Source organism: Haemorhous mexicanus, chromosome 2, assembly GCF_027477595.1.
Source record: "Haemorhous mexicanus isolate bHaeMex1 chromosome 2, bHaeMex1.pri, whole genome shotgun sequence".
Taxonomy (NCBI): domain Eukaryota; kingdom Metazoa; phylum Chordata; class Aves; order Passeriformes; family Fringillidae; genus Haemorhous; species Haemorhous mexicanus.
In genome coordinates, this window is record NC_082342.1 from 82,631,549 (window position 1) to 82,652,403 (window position 20,855).

The following is a 20,855-nucleotide window of genomic DNA, read 5'->3' on the forward strand; positions in this document are numbered from 1 at the left end:
TTCCAAAGACATTAAGAATTTTTGGTTCAAGGTGTGTGGTTGTAAAGGACCTAAGTCTGCAGTTCTGGGGTTTTCTGAAAAGTGAAACTTCTCAGAAAAGTAAGTATGGAAAGGTGAGTCTGAGCACAGAATTTTGGGTGATATTTTCCATTGGTCTTTTTATAGGTGTTTGATGGTTTGAAAATATAATACTTGGTGTTGTAGCAGTGGCTTGGGATTGTCTATGAATAGTAACCTTCTATTCACATAAGAACCATCAGAAATAGTACTATATCCTGTATGCTGAGTGCTCTAACTGCAGGATTGAGTCTTTAGTTCATAACACCTGTTGAAAACTTAGCAAATTATACTTTTCTTTCCAAAGCATGGTTCCTGATATCCTAGCATATAATTGTGTTATTATATGTTAGAGTGTTATTTATATGAGTATTTAGAAGTTATAGGTATGGTTTTGTTAAAGACCCAGTTTTGGGGTTTTTGCTTGTTTTTATTTATTTATCTTTTTATGGTACATGGACTTCCATAATGCTTGGAGCTGTGATTTACATACAGTATTTCAAGCTTTTTGTGAATCTTTAGATGTCCTTCCAACCCTTGTGTAGGATTCTTGCCTTATACTGACTGCACAAAACATCTTAAATGTAATCACAAAACCAGATTTCACAAACCACTTAGCAGCAAAATAAAAGGCTAATGTATGTTTTATGCTGGATTTGGAGGCAGTGTTTCGGGTCTTTTTGCAAAAAACCCTGTCTGTTTAATACAGTATACTATTGCTGGAAATAAGAGTAACAGTAAGCAGATTTTTGCCTGTGGCAAATATAATCATTAAAACAGGGCTGTAAATCTCCCCTTGTATAACTGCATGCGTGGTGTGTGTGCTGTGGGTATTTTTCAGCCTGTTACACTAAGTGGTGAAGGAAAAAAAGCACGGCTATATGTATTTTCAGTGTAACTATATAGCTATATAATGGTTTTTAGGAGTTGTATCTTCCCAAATCTCTTACTGATCTATCAGGGTGACGGTGCTGCAATCAGAGACTGAGTGTATTGCTTACTTAACTGTTACTTTTAATTCATAATGCTAGTTCTTCACAAGTAGAAAAGTATGGCTCTTGGACAGACATGTTGTTCCCATTATTTGGCATTTATTTTAAGACCTAAAGCAGCAGCCTGCACATAAAGAGCTTGGTTTACATTTTTCCTATTTGAGTTTCTTTGTCGTTTTTGAAGACCACTGCTGAGTAATTTTCTGCTAGCAAAATTTTGCCCGTAGGGCCACATGTGCTCTGGAAAGCACTGTGGGAGGTTCCAGCTGGCTGGCCTTGCAAGCTGCTCAATTCCTGAAGAGCATCTCCATATGTCTGCAGCGCTGGGGAGTCGCTCAGTGCAGGTTCTCAGCACCACCTTACGGGGTGGTGCTGAGAACGGTTCTGCTAAGCCGAAATGTGATCCTTATTCAGTAGGCTGCTCTTGGACTTCAAATCTCCTTAAAGCCATCACTTGAAGTCTGAAATAACATGGAAGTCCTTCTTTTCATAGAAATTATAAAATCATTAAGGTTGGAAAAGTCCTCTTAAGATCATCAAGTCCATTTGTTAGCCCAGCATTACCAAGTCAACCATTAAACCATGTCCTTGAGCACCATGTCTATGTGTCTTTTAAAGCCTCCAGGGATGGTGACTCAAGCAATGCCCTGGGCAGACAGTTTCACTTCTTGACAACCCTTTCAATGAAGAAACTTTTCCTCATAGCCAGTGATTTGGGCTGCTGTGACCCAAGTGCAGGACCCAGCACTTGGCCTTGTTGAAGCCACCATTGATCTCAGCTCATCAGTCCAGCCTGTCCAAATCCCTCTGCAGAGCCTTCCCACCCTCCAGTGGACCAACACTCCTGCCCAGCTTGGTGTCATCTGCAAACTGACTGAGGATGCCCTGATCCCTTTGTCCAGGCTACCAAAGAGGGCTGTCCCCAGTACTGGGGCCTGGGGAACCCCACTGGTGACCAGCCACCAGCTGGATGTAACTCCATCCAGCACCACTGTCTAGGCACAGCAATCCTGAGAGATTCTTACCCAGAAAAGAGTGCACCCATCCAAGCCACAGGCAACAATTTCTCCAGAAGAGCACCTCATCATGCTGTTGAATGGAATTAGTTCTTTTTGCTTTGGGAAAACTTGGGATTTACGATCCAGAATTAGAAGCAAAATGTGTTGTCAACACATGTAGAAAAAGGAGGATTTTGCTGTTGCTCATAGCCTGTGCTGTAGCTCAGCTCTGAGAACCTGTCCTTCTTGTAATACATTCTCAATCCTACTGTCTTTATTTCTGCTCTGTCTGGTGTGGTCTTCTTCAAGCTTTTCAAGACCATTATCTTGCTTAAATATCAGCTTTATAAAAACGTCTCTTTCTTCTGTTTCCCAGGAAAGGAAATGCCACATGTATGGTATCTCAGGCATGTGGAAAAGTTGCAAGTAAAAAGTGTGGGACCATAAAATCCTGCCTAGAAAGGTTTTAGATAAGAAAATCTCATCTCATCTCAATCTCATCTCAATCTCATCTCATTTTAGTTGTTTGAACATCAGATTCACAAGGAGTAAGAAAGGCTCTCCCAGTTTTCCATGGGGTGAGAGTTGTGCCAGTGGGCAAGGCACCCCAAGCATGTGAGCCATCTCTCTCCAGATGGGATGAATTTCCTATCAACGATACCCTTCTCTCGTCCAGCTGTGGAGAGACAAGCTAGACAATAACTTAAGGCATAACATGTAACTTTCAGACAGCTGAATTTGGGTGAGTTAAATTCCACTGTGGCCACTGGTGTAGCTGTGGGAGTGCTCTGCATGAGCCCTCCACTTGCCCCACAGCTCAGCCCTGCTGGAAATGCATTGCTTTTAATGCATTCATTGCCTTATTTAAAAGCATATTTAGGCACAATTGGGTACACAAGTGCATTTAGGGACATTTGGGGACGCTGTTGCCAGCAGTTATGAGAAGTGAAGTGGATTGTAATAGTGTCATCTTTTGATCATAATTATCAGGAGTGGAGGAGCGTTGGTTGTGCTTCTGCTGAAGTGCAGGTGATGGGGGAAGTTCAAGTCTCCGCTGCTTTCAGGATGAATGGCTTTTTGTACAATGGCAGATATGTGGTCTGTAGAATTTTTCTATTCCGTATTGATGTCAAACAGATCTTGTGATTTCTCAAGCTTTTAAAATTACTCACTCTAATCCTAACCCTAATTATAAATCTCCAGCAAAGGCATATATCCAGATATATTCAGAATCACTCAAAAAGAAATGCAAGCCTTTCCTTAAATACTTGATTTAATGTCAGGAAATAGCTGAAATAGCTGGTGGTGAAAGCTAGCCATTCATAATGGATGTGAACTACATATTTTTTCAATTGAGAAATATTTGTCATTAGTAGTTTACTCATTTGAATTCAGTTTCAGAAGACTATTTAAAATATGCTGATTATGTCCTCTAATATCTTTTATGTAAGCACTTATCTGTTTCCTAAAAGCAAGTAGACAAAATACGTCATGAATGTTAATGATAGCAAGAAATAAGCGCACCACCATATTAAAGATCATGTTATCCAGGGGCAGAAGCAAAGTAGCAATGAGATGAAGGCCAGCTTCATCTGGTCAGTTTTGCCTGGCCTGAGTGTTTCTCCTAAAGTACCCTTCCTTTTCACTTGACATGGAGGAATTCCAGGGCAACTGGATGCTTAATTGCTGTTAAAATGGAGAAATCTCAACTCAAGGCTCTGAGGGTAGTGGGGGTAAATACATACCCTAGTAAATAATGTGAAATTGTGTGTCCTGGTTAGCATGTAACTGGGAGTGAAGAGCACTCCCAGTGCTGGGAAATCGTGTTTCTTTACGAGTGAGAAGGAAGTGTGTGGGCTTGGAATGAATTGTTATTGACAGTGATGAGCATACCTCACCTTTTCCTGGCCTCAGTTGTTCACAGTCTACATATAGTTGTGATATGTTGCATGAAAGGAATTATCTGGGAGGGAATTGAATTCTTTTGGATCATTTTTTCGTTTTCAGCCCTTTTCCCTGTCCCTGTCGGCTATGGAGGGAAAGTAGGGGCAGCTTGTGGCTGTAGGCACATGCCTATGGGAGCAGTGGGATGTATTGTCTGTCAGCATTTGTGCTTTAACTTAAACTGGAGGTACTGCTTGTTTCCAGTGCCGAGACTGTCCGGGTGTGATGGTCCCACAGGGTGAGAGCCACACACTGAACCTGTCACTGGTCTAATCTCTATATCATACTGCCACTTGAGTAAAATGCACTTTGCTCTTGGAGCAAAATGTTCTGTAGCTGCTTGTAGCATGTACTAATTACTTTGTAGGATTTTTAGTACCAGTAGAGGGGATGAGATGTAAGTTGCAATTATGACAGACCTCTACATTTGCTATTATTTGCATTTCCTCAGCATGATTTTAGACCTGCTGTTTTAGTATGAACATGAAGGCTTTTTATCTTTCTTTGTGTTCTCTGGGTAGCTGGAAGCAGAACTGCAGCACTTTGTTTGGTTAATAAATCCTTGGCTTGCTTGGGACATGATATCCAACCTCCTCAGCTCCCCCCACTGTGTGGTCTGAAGGCGTCTCCCACCAGGACTCACTCAGAAGTTGCTGCCTTTGGTTAGCTTGAATGGACCTGTCAAGGAATATTGATGATCTGGGAAGAATTAAAGAGCCAGAAGGGTGCCAGTGACATGTGTCTTCACTTACCTTTCTCATCCTGCTAAGCCCTTCTCCTGGCCAAGACCTTGCTTGATGTTTTAGTGTAGACAAGATGCCTCAAGCTGTTTGGTAGCAACAATTCAAGAAATACTTACAGTCTGAAAAAGCAAAAGCTGATAGTATTGTTTGCTTAATGCCACATCAGGGTTAGATCTCTCCCTGGTTTAGTCACATGGTGTTTTTGTCAAGCATTATTACACATTGTGAAGAAAAATTAAGTCCAGTACAAGAAGTATAATAGCAGTAATCATTGGTCAATGCCATTGTGGTCTTCTGCAGACAAAAGTTCTTTGCCTAAGGAGATCTTTTCTGAGTCTGACAGGGTTGTCTGACTTCTCTAAGTAAATTATGATGAAGAAAGATAATTCTTGAAGCTGGTAGCAAGACAGTGTTTTGATGGAGATCACTAAAGTATGTATGTATGCTGGCATAGAACTTCACTTGAGGGCTGGTGAGAGCATGGATAACCTAAACATTTTATAAATAGGCAGAGATGAAGTATATTTACTAAGTTTCATACTAGGCATCTTGGTCATAATCACTTACAGCACAATCAAGGGAGAGAGAGAATTGTCCTGCTCTGCTCTGCTGTGGCCTCACCTTGAATCCTGTATGCAGTGCTGGGCAACGCCAAATAAGAAAGATATAAAGCTGTTAGAGAATGTCCAGAGGATGATGAAGGGCCTGGAGAGGAAGCTGTGTGAGGAGCTGCTGAGGTCACTTGGTCCATTCAGCCTGGATGAGATTGGGGGGAGACTTCACTGCAGTAACAGCTTCCTCATGAGGAGAAGAGAAGGGGCAGACACTGATCTCGTCTATGGACAGTGACAGGACTGAGGGAATGGCCTCAAGTTGTGTCAGGGGAGGTTTGGGTTGAATACTGGAAAAAGGTTTTTCCCCTAGAGGGTGTTTGGGCACTGGAATAGGCTCCCCAGGGCAGTGGTCACAGCACCAGCCTGACAGAGCTCAAGGGGCCTTTGGAAAATGTTCTTGTGTACATGGTGTGACTCTTGGGGATGGTCCTGTGCAGGGCCAGAGATGGACTCCAATATTCCTTGTAAGTCCCTTCCAACACAGCTTGCTATGCTATGTTGTATGATCCAATTATGTTGTTATGTTGTAAATGAAATGTATTGCTCTCACATAGCCCAGGAATCTCTAAGTTACCTGGGTGTTAACATTAAACAGATTATATTTACAAATGTAAATTTAAAATGAGATTTATGCTATCTCTAAAGACATAAGAACTAGGGTTTCAGCATTAAGAAAAACCCACAAATTAGATAAAATCAAATCCTTTTCCAGCTACACACATTATCCTCAAGGTTAAATGGATTAAAACTCCTTGTGGAGGAATTCAACTCAGACTGAAAATGTGGTCAGAAAAGTCTCATTGTGGCTGCCTGATGTTTGACTTTTGATAGCACATCCCCAAAGACTTCTCTTTGACGTACCTTGAACAGAGAATGCTTATTTCCCACGAAGTCTGTTGTTGCTGATAAAGCTCGTTTATATCTAAGTGGTATCTAATACGGCAGTGCTGGATTCTGGCCTTAAGGAAAAAACAGCTGAATGGCTCATTTGCCTTTTTAAACCTGCTGTGCCTAAAGATGTGTTTTAGCAATTTTGTCCAAAGCTCAAACCACAGTAACTAATTCTGTACAACATACGGTTTTTAAACAGAGCATAAAAGAAAACATTTTTGCACAGTAAAACAAAATAGAATCTGTAAAAGTTGTGTTTCAGAGGCTGTGTTTATGCACTTGTGATAGTAAGTGGTGAGGCTGTGTTTATGCACTTGTGATAGTAAGTGGTGATGCTTTCCTTTGATATTTGAGGCCTCTATCTGAGTGACACAGAGCAGATCTCCTAGGAATCTCCTTAGCTTGAACAGCTGGTATGGCTGAATGAGCAGTGAAGCAGAAGGGTGTACATTCCTGTCTCTGAAGTATTTCACATTAATAGGAGGCACTGTAAGGTACACACGCATATATGCACACACACACATGCAGAAGTGGTGGGAAATCAGGTGGAAGTTGAATGTTCCACCTTCAACATAGGTGAAAGTAAAATCTTGCTCACAGTCAGGAGGAAGCTCTCTGGAGATAAATGAGAGGCTTTTGCCTGGCGCAGGCACATGCTGTTAACAGACACCCTGTACAGCTTGGAAATCCTGCTGGCCTTTCTTGCCTCTTCACCTCCTTCTGCTCCAGAGATATGAGCACAAATCCCTTCTTTGCCTGGTTTGCCACACCTTTATAGGCAGCTCTCTGCTCTGGCTGTGCTGCTTTGCTGTTTGATGCTGGGTTGAACATGCAGGTCAGTCCCGGCAGGTTTGGATTTCGAAGTGGCTGGAGGTGAAGTCACTGTTTCTGCAGTGCACACCGGCACCGCTGCACTCGTGCTCCCCCCAGTCACGGCTGTGGCTATGTGGTTTTTGCTGACATAACCATTCATCAGACTCCTCCAGTCTAGAGGCAGTTCCACCTTTCAGAGACATGAGATGACCCATGGATGGAATTTTTAGAGCATCTGCTGTGTGAGGAGACACTGCAAGTTGCAGGCAGGCTACAAAAGGAAGAGTGGAAAAGCTCCTGAGGATGACTCTGAAAACTGTCTAGTTATATTAAAAAGGGAGGTAGTTATTTTTTATCTTTCCTTGAAATTATGCCTTGGCTACATCATTATGAGGTGCCTCTGAAATCTGCTGGTAGAAGCAGCCATTATTGTAACTCTTACCATACCAATTCCCCTAATTCCTATGTCCACTCTAGTTTGTGTCCCAAACTAAAGGTAGCACTTTTCAGTGATGCCCAAAACAGAGCTTGTGTCTTCCCCTTGCAAATACCCTAAGAGTAAAGACAGTTCTCACTTCTTCTCCTGTGCCTTCCCATGTTTAAAAGACGGATCAGACTCCAAGTATATTCAGTTTTAAGGTCTTTCAAGGCTGCTTAGAGAAATATTGAACACATTTCCTGTACATCCATCAGGCTGGTGAGAGGTCTTGTGCAACCAAACAAGAAACTTTTGTGTATTGGGGATTTGACTAGCAAAAAACTACTTAAAAGTTCTGCCTTTCAGATACTTAAAGAAGGGATTGCTTTTGAGACTTGTTTTGCCCTTGCAAGTTTTGCTTCCATGAAAGCGTGTTGTTGATATGCATTTTGCTCATTAGGAATGAACTCAGATCATCCCTGTTTCAGTTTCACACGTAAATACAAGATTACTCCATGTCCAATCTGGAGCAGTTGCAGAATGCTGCAGCCAAGCTTTTCTTTAGACAGTCCACATCAGTTTTGGAAGACAGGCTGGTACCAAATGGGTTCTACAGAAAGTCTTAATTTAAATTGCATGCAAGGTTGTCTTCCTTACCCTGCCTTGCACTTTGGCTGTCAGGGCACTTCATCCAGCTGGAACAAGGCCTAGCTGAAGACAAAGATTTAGGGTGTAAAATTATTACATTATAGCTTAGTAACAGCCACAGGCTGAAGGCTTCATCTAGGAGTGTCCTTTTTGGAAACTTCTGTATCCAGTTGTTAAAATGTGCTTTCCTGCCTCTGATAAAAACAAAAAGTAAAATATATGCAGTCCTGGATGGTGTGAGCTCTTTTTGAGACTAATAGTAATGTTGAGACTGATTGAAAGTCAGTTTTTCCTGTTGCCATTTGTTTTTTCTTTAGAGTTAGGATTTAATATTTTCCCTGAACACCTCTTATTTTTGTTGGGGTTTGTTGTGAAGTTTTTTTCCAGGTCTTGGACTTGCATTTAAATGAAATTGTTTTCTTCAAAGGATTTTAGTACAATCATGGTTGAACTAAAATGTACCAAAATAGAAATAATAAATAGTTGCTTTGCATCTCAACCTGATTTTATAGTAATAACTCCCATATTCCCATAACACTTCATATTCTCATGTTTCCAGTCTGTATATAAAGGTTCTGGTTTTACATTTGATGACTTAAGAATTGCCTACTCCTTCATTCTAGCAAAGTGTTTGCTTATGTGTAAAGAAAATGAGGAAAAATGAGCAGGCAAAGAAAACAAAACAGAGAAGCAAGCACTTCTTAACATTAAAAAAAGAAAACTTGAGAAGGTGGTTAAATGGCTTTTGCCTTGAAACAGAGAGAGGAGTGGTAAAAGTGGGAGGCAAGGGGTGAGGGGTGTCACAGAGTTTGGGTTTTCCATCCCCAATTATGCGCTGGCTGCTACGCTGCTGAATTACACTGAAAGCCCTGAATGGTGCCATTATATTCCTTTTCAAAAGTTGTGGGCTATGAAATTCAATCTGAGGTATTTTTAATGAGTGTTCTGAGCCTCAGTTGCAGCTCTTCCCAAGAAACAACGAGCACAGTGTGCCACTAAATAGTGCCAGGGCCGGGGGTTAAACTCATTCAGTTTTTTGCTTGGAGGGAGAGAAAGTAATACCAACATTTATTTGACAGGTATATGCTTGGTTCCAGAGTTCAGCTTTAGTAAAACAGCTTTCCATAAAGAAAACGTTCTAAAAAATGAGGTTCTATCAACTTCACATCAAACTCCCATCTGGTTTCTGAAAAGAAATCTTGTGGTGTGCTTTCCAAAGCCAGTGCCCACAGTGCACATGCTGGGCTTGTTTTGTGGGCATCCTTGGGCTGCAGAATGCTGGCAGGCACATCCCCACGGGCAGAGCCTCGTGGTGGAGTTGCAGCTCATGCCAGATGGAGACATCTGCCCAGGTACACTCCTGGCTGTCAATTAAACATAGATAACTCAGAGGTAATCTTTGTTAGAGAGATGCCTGCTGGCCTCCTGTGTGTCCACTAAGGGTTTTGGTGTCATAGCTGGAATGGCTTTGGTGTGGCTCCCTCCCTTATTGCCCCTCTGAACTAGACACAGCTTTTCAGTGACAAATTTGTAGTGTGCACCTGGTTTTAAAAAAGCCATGTAGCACAAAAGTATTGTTGCCTTCCACCTTTCTTGCATGCTGACTTGCAAAGTTGTGTGTTTCAGATCATGAGGAAAGCACTGTTTAATGCATCTGCCCTGCAACTCACACCAAGATCTTAAATTTGTCATGGGCTGGCTCTGGTTTTTGCAAGTCATCACCATGCAGTGTCAAGGCTCTGAGGCTGGAATACATCATGTGGATGTTCCTCCTCAGAAAGGAAAATAGTCACTTCCAGCAGTGGATGGTTGCCTTGCTAAGGGGATGAACAACAGCCACAAACCACTTTCAGTTTTGCTAAAATTAGGCAGAGATGACTCAGCATATACAGGAGCTAATTTAGGAAATAAGATGACATATTTTTAGTAAGTTTTCTCATTGTTCTTTTAATGCCTCATTTTTTTTGTCCACACTGTGCATTTTGATGATGTTCAAGGAAAGTAATTTTAGTAACAGTGGTGCTGCCAAGAGTTTCCCACTGGAAGTCCTAAGAATTTAATTGTTGGTTGGTGAAATTTTGCAGCCTTAAACAGTTATTTAAAAGACTTGCTCTGCCCCTGCTGTTTTCCCACAAATGTTTTACACCTATCTCAAGGAAATTATGGCTGTACTACAAGAAACAAGGTTTGTTTTTTTCCAGGAGGACTAATTAGCTTCTGCAGAGACCTGGATTTGGGGTTAGGGGTTTTTGGCATTACTGAGCTCAGCATTCACATTTCATGGGAAGTAATGAGTTGTCTCCATTGGACAATTTCTTAGAGGAGTTTTAGGCAGATAACAATGAAATTTTCCAGTTGAATTCATAAAAGCAGATGTGATCAGAGCGCCACTTTTAAATCGATAAAGTGAATTTTAGTTGCATATGTGTGAAGTGTAGGATCTTGTAAAATCAGTACAGAAAAGTTCATACAAGATCACTTTTTACTTTCTATCAGAGTGAGATGCCAGCTAGTTAAAATGCTGTAAACAGAGCCAAAGGAACCAGTGAACCAGGAAACTAATCATGAAGTATTTTGTTAATGCTTTTCACCATGAGTAACATTTTGTAACAAACAGATGTGTCCTTAGACTACTGTGGCCAAAAGCTGAATATTTTTGGTTTATATGGTTTGTGGTGTTTAGCCTGTGAGTTTCAGTTTTTCTTTGGCATTGATGAAAGAGGGATGAATGTGTGAAAAAAATTCTGTGGAAGTTTGTCTCTACAGTTACTTGGAGGAAGTTCTCTAGGCTCCATGAATCTGCCCCTTTCTTCCTCTTTTTTCTTTACAAAGTGCTCCACTAACTTTGTGGTGGTTGCTGCTGATTCTGCAGAAACAAACATCTTGTCCACTAGAAATCTGAATAATTGAAAGATGGCAAATAAAATCAGTATTACTATCAGTCTGCATTTGTAAGAACTGCAAAGAAATCAAATTATTGGAGGATTACACCTGGAGATGACACGTTGGTTTGTGATGTGGAAAGCTCAGTCCTGAAGGTGCCCAGCCCATCTCTCCTCCATTTTTGTGTCCTCTCATGCCCATTGAAATGGCATATGTAATAAATACAATGTGGGTGGTGTTTGCCCATTAAGGTGCAAAGCTGCAATTTTATGAGCCAACTGAAAATAGACCAAGCAGAGGCTCCAGCTCCATAGCTGTACTGTACTGTAATTATGGAGATGTGCAGTTACCTGAGGATTTACTGTAGCTGAGTTTTGTATTAATCTGACTCTGCTATAAGAGACAGCTTAACCAAGCAGTACTGAAAATAGCTTCATCATAAAACTTTTCATTAGCTTTGCTAGACAATATTTTTCTTTTTTCTCCCATGGCATTTAACTATTAAAGTGGATTATTTAGTATTTACTGTTCACCTAAATTTTACTGTTGGCTATTTCTACTGAATTTGATTTTTGAGCATTGGAAGAGAGTTTAAGGTGCAAGAGCAGTCCACCTGCTTCTGCCTATTTTAGAAAATATTTTGACATAAGCCAGTTTGTCGTGGTTAGAAACCCAAGACCATGGTCACAATAACAAATCCATGCTTCAAATATAGAAAGCTGTAGTTTTCTTTTGGAGATCATGCCATAAATTCAAGCAAATGAGAGAGTTATTAAACCACTTCTCTTTGTACTCTTTGCCTCACTAATTGTTTACTATGTTGATTTTTGGTTAGCAAAGAAATTCCTAAGATAGTTGTTGAAATTTGTCATAGCTGATAGGTAGTTGAGGGGGGGGGAAGTTTAACTTTGCAGTTGCATTTTTTTTAAGGGCAGTAAAAGATACCTGAAGTAAAAACTACCATATCTTCAAATCGTGCTGTTTAAAAAGAGGTGCCACCACCACCAAAACTGACCGAAGGGTAGAAGGGTGCATCAGAGACTGTGGAAGGCAGCCACTGGCATTAAGGGAATACAGCTTATGTGGTGAGTGCAAAAGCAGTCCACTAAAATCTTGAAAGAAAAGAACACTAAATAGTCTCATTGTACACACACAGCAGATGATCAATCACCCGTTTTTACGGCAGCATAAGAGCCTTATTCTGTTGCTGCTTCTGGCCTCAATCCACCCTTTGATGGCATGTGCACAGTCTGTGCAAAAGCATGTGGGATACATGCCAGCAGTTGAGCCCTCAACTACATTCAAATGGAAAATATCTTAAAAAGAATGAGGTGCCTTTAGGTTATCATAAAAATCTGCCTCTCCTGCAGCCCCTTTTCAGATGGGATGCATACCTGGTGGCTGCAGGTCCACTGCTAAAAAGCAGAGGTGGGAGTGTGTGGCTGCTCTGTTCAAAGGTGCCACTTTGCTGCCCTTCTTTGGCCTGGGATGTAGGAGGGATGAATCACACTTCTCCCAACACTTCTCAACTACCCAGTCTGAGCTGGACAGCCTGGTAAAAACTAGTAAGCCCAGGTGTAAGAGCTATCTTGGTGGTCTAATGCTATTTTTATATTCACCTAATCCTTCCTATAGGATTAACACCTACGCTTTGAAAGGGAGGAGAGGAGAAGAAGGGCAGAGGGTCTCCAAGTGCCTTGGCAGTATTAGGTTCAGAGCAACAACACTCAGACCAGTGATTCTTGCCTTTAATCCCACCTTTCAGGAAATAGACTTTTGCTAAATATTAATTATGCATTTCATTTTATGCCAGTAAGGAGAACTGTTTAAAATATGAAATTTGTCTTCAGATGCTGACAGCATTGTTCTCCTCTGAGTAGTTTCTGAGCCTTCTTTGAAGTATAAATTTCTGACAGAGTTATTTGTTTAAGAACCCTGTGCTCAATCTCATCTGTGAGGTTTTTTTTATACTATTTGCTTATCACGAACAGTTCTTGGTTGGTTTTCTTTCATTTCAAAACTGTAGATACATAATTTTTAACAGTTTCAAATAACTGAGAAAGTTAAGAACATGGGGTTATTTTTAGTAGTGATTACAACTGTGTATGACTTCAGAAATAGTAATGAAGTTACTGAATGAAGTTTTCACAATCATTTCAATGCAGTTATTAAATTGGAGTATAAAAATAATTTAGCAATCTGATTTGGCTGATCTGATAAAAGGCTGATCAGTAAAAACGGACTTTTTTGGTCATTAACCCTGAAAGACCAAATACATTTTAAACCTCGTGCTTAACCTTTGTGCCATATAGTATTTAAATATTTGTAAAATATTTAGCATGACCAAATTGTCACATTTCATTTTAGACCATTTGAGCACCCAGAATGTCATAGGAAGAGAGTGTCAGTGGAAGAAATGCCTGCCTTTATGTGGTGCCAGGTGTGAATTATGAATGTACCTCTTTCTTTAATATGAACATAAAGGAATTATTTTCTCTCCTATGAGCAAAAACACGTACAAGCAAGTGTAATTAAAACCCAAAACAAGCCAAACTTCTTTGTGACCCATTTGCAGCAGTTTTGAAGAAGAGAAAGAGAACAGAGTAGTCTATGTTTCCACATGAAACTATTTCTTACTTCAACTAAAAATCAGACTTAAAATTTTTCAATGTTCAGAACAAAGTGTTTCTTTTATTTGGTTCTTTTAAGCTGGTATTACTGCTCAGTAATGTAAAAACAAGAAAATAAACAAAAACCTTTCAAACCTGTTCAAGCTGAGATCAGAGATTATTTCGCTGAACAGATAAAAAATGGTAAAACCTCTATTTGACCATAAACATATATACTTATTTTTTGGTACATATTTAGTGAAATAATTGCTGAATGAACTGTGGGAGGTGGTGTAATGTGTCCAAACCTGCTGCTTTTAAAGCTCTGAATATCATGTATCATGGCTATCAGATGTAGCCATGTACTTTCTGGGTTTTTTTTAAAAACAAATTGTGCTGCAGTCTGTGTCAAAGAGTCTAAACTGGTCTAAACAAGTATGTAGAGGGATTTTTTTTTTAAAGGATTGGTGTTCGCTAGAACAGGAAAGAATTGTTGAACCAGTTAAAATATTTACTGTTGGAAGATCATGAGCAATATACTGTTTTGGATTTTGGTGGGGGTAGAGTGAGGCCGAATTGAGTAGGACTGAGGTAACGAGAAGACAGCAAAATATTGAATATATAATGCATAAAACAGGCTAGTTTGACTGGGTACCTTCATAGCTTGCAGCTAAATGTGATGATGCACATTATTCATAATTTAGAACTTGACGTTCTCTGAAAATGCAAAGCTACTTTTAAAATGTGATTTCACAGAGCTAAATGAAAGACCTGTTCAAAATGCATTAAGGAATCAGAATGTGTAGCTGGAAGTCATTGAGCTTCTTTTCATTGTAATAAATTTCTAATATTATTTTGGTATAAGTAAATACCACATCAAGAGAAAAATAGTAATTCTCTGGGATATCCGTCTGGCTGGGGCCCTCCTCATCTCAGATGGTTCAAACAGATGTCAGGGCTCCTTGTTGTCAGGGTAAAAGATACACCTGTACTGCTCAGGAGAAGTTCCCTGCCAGTGTGCTCAGATGGCTCGTTTGGGGTGGGAAGAGTTGCTCCCTGGAGCTGCAGTATTTTTTCATTGGTTGTACAGAAATCTGGCTGTCAGCAGAAACAGGAGCAGGGGACTGCCACCTGCTGCAGGTGCTTCCCAGCTCCTGGGACAGCATGTGACCCTCCCCCAGCTGAATTCCATCAGGATACCATGCCGTCGTGGTTCCTTTCCCTTGCTCCCTCACAGCAAGTGGTCTGGGGGTATAGTCTTGCCACCAGCCTTCATTGCTTCCATGCTTCCATGTCAGTGACCCCCATGGAGCAGACTGATGCTGGCATGGAGCAGGGAAAGCAGCCAGGCTCTGGCTTATGCAGATGCTGCCATGGGGCTGTGGAACAGGAGCCAATGGAGCCTGCCTAGAACTTGCTGTCTGAGGCATGGCAGTGAGGCCGTGCTTCGTGGTTGGAAAATGCCTTCCAGGTTCTGTGGAAAACTTGTGTTTTCTCCTAGGCCTTGTAACCTCGCTGAAGTCAGGCACAACTGTTGACTTCAGATGATGTCATCGGTGTGGCACACTCATTCCTGAATGCTCCCTCTGTCAGCTCGTGTTTACTGTGCCCTGAACGACTCCTGGTTTGCTTCCATACCCAGTGGACTGAGCTTTTAATTTACTGTGTTTAAATTTTTTAGTAGAGATGTCATGGAACTACACTGAATCAAGATCTCTCTGAAACCTTGAGCGTTCCTGCTTTTGTGGATGTCGTACTTGTACTTCTCCTTCTGGTCTTGCAAGACTGGAGTTTCATCAGGCTCTAAATCTCAGCAGATTTTATATGCACAGCATTTCCTTTGAGGGAACTGTCAGATTTTATTTTGAGATACACTGATCAAAGATAAGATGAGTTTAGAATAATAATATTTACAAATACTAGAGTAAGAAGCATTTGATTTTATTGAGGCATACTCCAGAGAAAATGCCAAGTGACATAAATACTGCAAGACTGCTGTTCTATCGTTTAAATGCCTGTAAGAAAAAAAAACCTTTGTGGAAACACTCAGCAGGTATTCATCAGAGGCTTTTTACTCGTGGCCTGAGATCAGACAGCCAGGCTCTTTTCAGCTCATGTTGCGTGGTGTGGCTCTCTGCCTTTTTTTTCCTGTTGGTCAAAAATCTCCACTCAGAGACACTTCTTTTTTCCAGTGAGGAAAGATTAAATTTGATCTTTGTCAGACAGAAATCCATCAAATACTTTAGTTAGGCATATGTACACACTCACTTGCATGTTACCAAGGCTTCTTGCTGTGAGAATGACTAATAAACCCATTCTCCCTCTCTCTAGCAGCTCCAGCCAAACTGTGAAGACCTGAGACTAGTCTGGAAGCAGAAATATTTACTTCTAAATTATTTGTAGGTGTGTTTTCAGAGCAGTAAATAATATAATTCTTGCACTCAGCCTAACATGTTTCATATTCTTGTGTGGCCTCCAATGAAGTGTCCTTAGCAGGAAGCTCTTTCTCTGAGATGATGTGTTAGTGTTTGTGCCTATGTACAGTGACAGGTGGAGTGGAAGGTGTGGGGAGCTTTCTGTTGGAACTGACATGCAAGGCACAATGGCCCGTGCAGGCTGGGTGGTGAACACTGGGAATGATTTTGGTTTTATGAAGCTGGAGAACATAGAGTGTATTCAATTACACTTGCACTTGAGACTTACTTTGGATGCCATTGGGTCAGATCAAAAGTGCTCTATCTATAAAAACATAGGTCTTTTTTTCCCTTGTATCCTCTTGACATTTTAGTCTGAATTACTTCAGTTACTGCCAGGTTATGGTGAATGCTTATAAAAATTAGTACGTTTATCAGTGATTGTTCTTATGTTCTGTGGGGTTTTTTTTATAGTATTCATGAGGCTAATGTTTGCTACAACAAATATTAACAAATAGTTAATGGCTTGAGTGAATATTGCTTCCTGGTGGCTCAGGTCTCTCAGAAGCACTGGGAATACGTTGGGTAAAAACCTGTTCAGCAAGTTTTGGAGAAGTGAGCTTGGCTCTTCCCTTGAGACTTTCAAAACCAGCCAGCATTGAAGGGTTCAGTCATTGTGTTCTGCATGACCAGGGTGACAGTGCTGCTCTGGTGGCACACACTTCCTAGAAAATGTGCTTTCCCTAGAAAAACATCATCACTTTAATTTCTCTGCTGTAAGCCTGACTACTGCTTGTGTACTTTTCACAGCTCATATTAGAGAATGTTTGATAAATTACCTTTGGAAAGATGCTTTTCCCACCTAGGGTATTACTCTAGGTGGAAAAAACCTGTTTTTATTTTTTGATATCCCAGTGAAACAGAGACCAGACTGCATTATGATGCTTTTGGGAGGGGGTGGGGTTGAGCAGCTGCCCACTCTCAAGTAGGCTCTTGGTCTGGGCAGTGCCTGGAGATGCCAGGGCCTGGGCTCAAGCTCTGAGCTGGCCTGCCCACCTGTAATGGTTGTCTTTTCTTCACTCGGTTACCACTGTTTCGTTCTACTCTATTATTTACTGGGCTGAAAGGGAGGGGACCAGTCTATAGGTTGAGTGCAAATCCAGGATGTGATTGTTCTCTTGTAACAGCTGGGTTTGTGCAATTTAATGGGTTATTATTTGTTCTGAAGTGAGTGTAGACCTGTGTTTCAGTGCCTCTTGAGTTAAAATAGGTGCATTTGTCCAAGGAACAAAAATATTTGATTTCAGTGATTGGCCTTTTTATACAGAGATGGGTTTTTGCAGAAGACTTGCTGGTGAACTGTAATTTGTAGTATTTTCTGCAGGTGTGGATTTAATGGATGGGCTGATGAAAAGAATCCTTACAATCAGCAGAGCAGTGGCTCTGGGAGCTAATATTGGGCTAGAACATCTGGTCTTTATAGAGGGAAGGCTTTCAGTGTGTTTGACTCCTCCAAATCACTTGCCAGCTCTGCCAGGGTAGCACAGACAGGCCTGGAGCAGCCTCAGTGCCTCCCAGCAGGCAGCTTGGGATAAGAACATATGAAGTCAGAACCCAGGGCTTGAGCCTGTTGCCTATCAAGCAGCATCCAGCAAACCCTCAGTCCTTGGTGTTTTGTATGACAAGTGAACACCCTGGAAATGAAACCAGGACGTACATCTGTGTTGTACGCAGATGCACACGCACCACCTGACATCACTTGAAGGGCTGTAGGATAAAATAAGAATTCACAGCAGGAATTAGCCTTGGTAGGCATAAGAAAACTGTATCCCAAGTCCCCCTCTTCTATTTCACAGTACTTTTCCCTCAAAAAATAAAAATGCACTAAAGATGGATTCGGAGCTGCCATGCATGGATGGATGGATATAGTCTTTAGCTTTAAGTCTAGTGTAATTATTGTCAACTGCCCTTGGGTATGGCTGTAATATCCACTGGTTTTGTAAACAGTTTTGGCAGTGTTGTTTGCTGAATAATTTCTTAGCATAATAATTTTTCTGCCACTAATTAAAAGTATCTTTGTAACCCTAGGTTTTGTTTTCTTCTTACAGCAAAGAGCTCCAGGGAAAGTTTTGCATGATGCTGTTTGCAACCACCTCAACCTTGTTGAAGGCGACTATTTTGGCCTTGAATTTCCAGATCATAAAAAGATGATGGTATGTAAAAGGATCATTTTCAGCTGGTTTTCATCTGCATGCACACTGTTTTGTCTCCTTCTGCTCCTTCCTTGTAAGATATATTTAATCCTCAATCTTCAAAAGGGAAAGGACTTCTATAAAAGAATTGTTTTTGCCTAGTGGAGTTGAAGAAATGTTTTTAAAACCTGATTATTCCTGTCAGATTTCATCTGCATTGAAAGTAATGGCTAATTCAGACACAAGTTGGGAAAGTGTTTTGTTTTTCTAAGCTGCTGTACAGAAGCCAAAGGCTGGACTGTTACAGAGCCTCAACTCTTGATTTTATAGTCCTGCCTGATTTGGAGTGCAGAAATAAACTTTCTCTGCTGATAGAAAAGTTGCAATGATTGTGGCAGAGTTCATGAAAAACATTATGGGGTCAGAAAAGGGTTAGATAAAATATTGCAAGGTTAATAAAAAGGAAAGCAAGTCCAAGAACACCCCCAAAGATTGATGGGAGTCCTTTCTGGGGAGCTGTGTGGCACAGGCAGGTGTCCTGGTCCTGACACTCAGGAATCTGAGATCAGTTCAGGCATTGCACTGCCCATGTCATGTACCAGAGAAAGCCATAGGCTGATGACTTCTTAGTCTTTAATGACTTTCTTTTTGAAGTTTGTTTTATTTTAGACTTATCATGTAACCTACTAGCATGGGTGCTAGTTACCTGGATTGCTTTCCTAGTGCATTCTGAGGTACGTTGGATTTCATGCCTGTCAGGTGAATTTTGCACCAGTGGCCTGGGTGACCTAAAAGAGATGATTTTGGGCAGTTGATTAAAAAAAACCAAACATCTATGTTCTTTCCATCTAGCTAAAATATGCATAAGGAACAATATTTCTTGATGAAATGAACAGTAGGAATCTCGTCTGTCATGCCTTAGTGCAGGCACAGGCATTAGACAATAGACATTAAAACAGAATGCTAGTGGTCGTAGTGTTCTAGGCTAACTATAATTGAACAGGATTCTTTTTTAAATGGATGTCAGTCTTTAGAAGGGATCTGCTTCACAGTGTGCTGCTGGAGTTACATAAAACACAGTTCACTGGAAGGGTTAGCATTCTGCCAAATACCCTTGGCTAATGCTTGAGGTAACTTGAGAGCTTAAAGTAACTTTTCTCAGCAGTGCAACAGTACCATTGCAGCAGAGGGTCCAAGTAGCTGTGTTAATAATGGCATTCTGGCATTATTGATGTATGTATGTAAGACTGAAACAAATCCTAACATCTTTTGTATAGATGAAATACATCTATACAAAAGATGTTGTCTATACATCCTTTTAGTTTTCTAGGAAATAGAGAAGGTCATTTGATCAGCCTTCTCTAACTTCACAGGTCATTAAGTTTTAAATAGATGACTGTCTGCGTTTTGCTCAGAGACCTGAAGTAAACTAACAGTTTTCAGTCTTGTGAAAACAAAGTGGTTTATTTGCTTGAGGCAGAACACAGGAGAGATTGAGGTGCTGCTGCTGCCCGAGGCCCTCATGGTGGCAGGAATTGACTGGCTGGAAATATGTCCAGACAGTCACAGTGGGGGATGCAGGGCTCTGAGGAAGAGGAAGGGGGATAAACCCCCTGAAGCACAGTGCCAGTTTGACCTGAAGGAAAATGCTTCCATGCATTGAGCATGGTAACTCCGCTGGCCCCTACTCTTGCAAAAAAAAGTACCAGCCAAATATCTGAGAGCACCAGTCCATGTCCTTGCTGGTTGGTCCAGTCTTTGCTTCTTAAAAATGGGGAGCTCCATAAACCTTCCCCATATCTAATCAGCTGTGCCCCAAGAATGGTGAAATTCAGTGGAATTAATGCCTTCAGTCACCCAAAAGCAACTCACAGAAACTCTGAAGCAGAAGATTTGATTATGAATTGTTGTTTCAATGTGGAGCAGCACTCTGAGGGTATTATTTACACTTAACTTATTGTAACCAGTTTATATGATTCAATTGAGGTGAATGTTCCCATGGTATTTAAAAATCTCTGAGTTTCCTAAAGGCCATGATGTAGAACTCAAGCATTGTGCAAGTAAAAAACCCTGCAGTTAATAGTATGTCTGAGAAATCAACCACACATGCATATTTTATATTCATATCATCTGAAGAGAATGAGTTGCTTTTCCAGTGTAGACTGAAATGTAAAAGGAAAAATAAATATTTGGACCATATTTGTTTGGATGTAATCATATGTATGTGAAGTTATATATTCACAATTTGGCTGTGTTTATTTCAACATGCAAGGCTCCAGATCTCATATCTGACATATTGACAGTGGTATGTCAAGTTGCCTGGGAGCTGTGTACATTCAAGCATGCCATGCTTGGAGCAGACAAGATCTGCATGGGAGATGATTGTGGAGGGTCTGAGTGCTCCACTTCCTGCTGGGACAAGGAGAAAAATGAGGCATTGTCGCCAAGCCTGGGGTTTCACAGAGTTTCATCACACTTGATGTCTGCCCCAATTCTCCAGCTGCTGAAATCTGGTCACCATCGTGGAATGCCAGCTTTTGTTTAACAAATAAATAATCTAGCATTGTAGCTCTGGGGAAAATGAGAAACATTCATCTTAATTAAGTCCTTGCATTAGTTTTCCTTTCCAGTCTATAAAC

At 40.9% G+C, this 20,855-nt stretch overlaps 1 protein-coding gene across 5 annotated transcripts in view; it reads left to right on the forward strand.

The window, feature by feature from the left end:
- Window positions 1-20,855, forward strand: part of FARP1 (FERM, ARH/RhoGEF and pleckstrin domain protein 1) — a 200,858-nt gene that overhangs the window by 114,581 nt on the left and 65,422 nt on the right. For all 5 annotated transcript variants that reach the window (XM_059839267.1, XM_059839268.1, XM_059839269.1 and 2 more), the window contains exon 3: window positions 18,133-18,237. In XM_059839267.1, coding sequence (XP_059695250.1) covers window positions 18,133-18,237 — 105 coding nt within the window. The remainder of the gene's footprint in view (window positions 1-18,132; window positions 18,238-20,855) is intronic.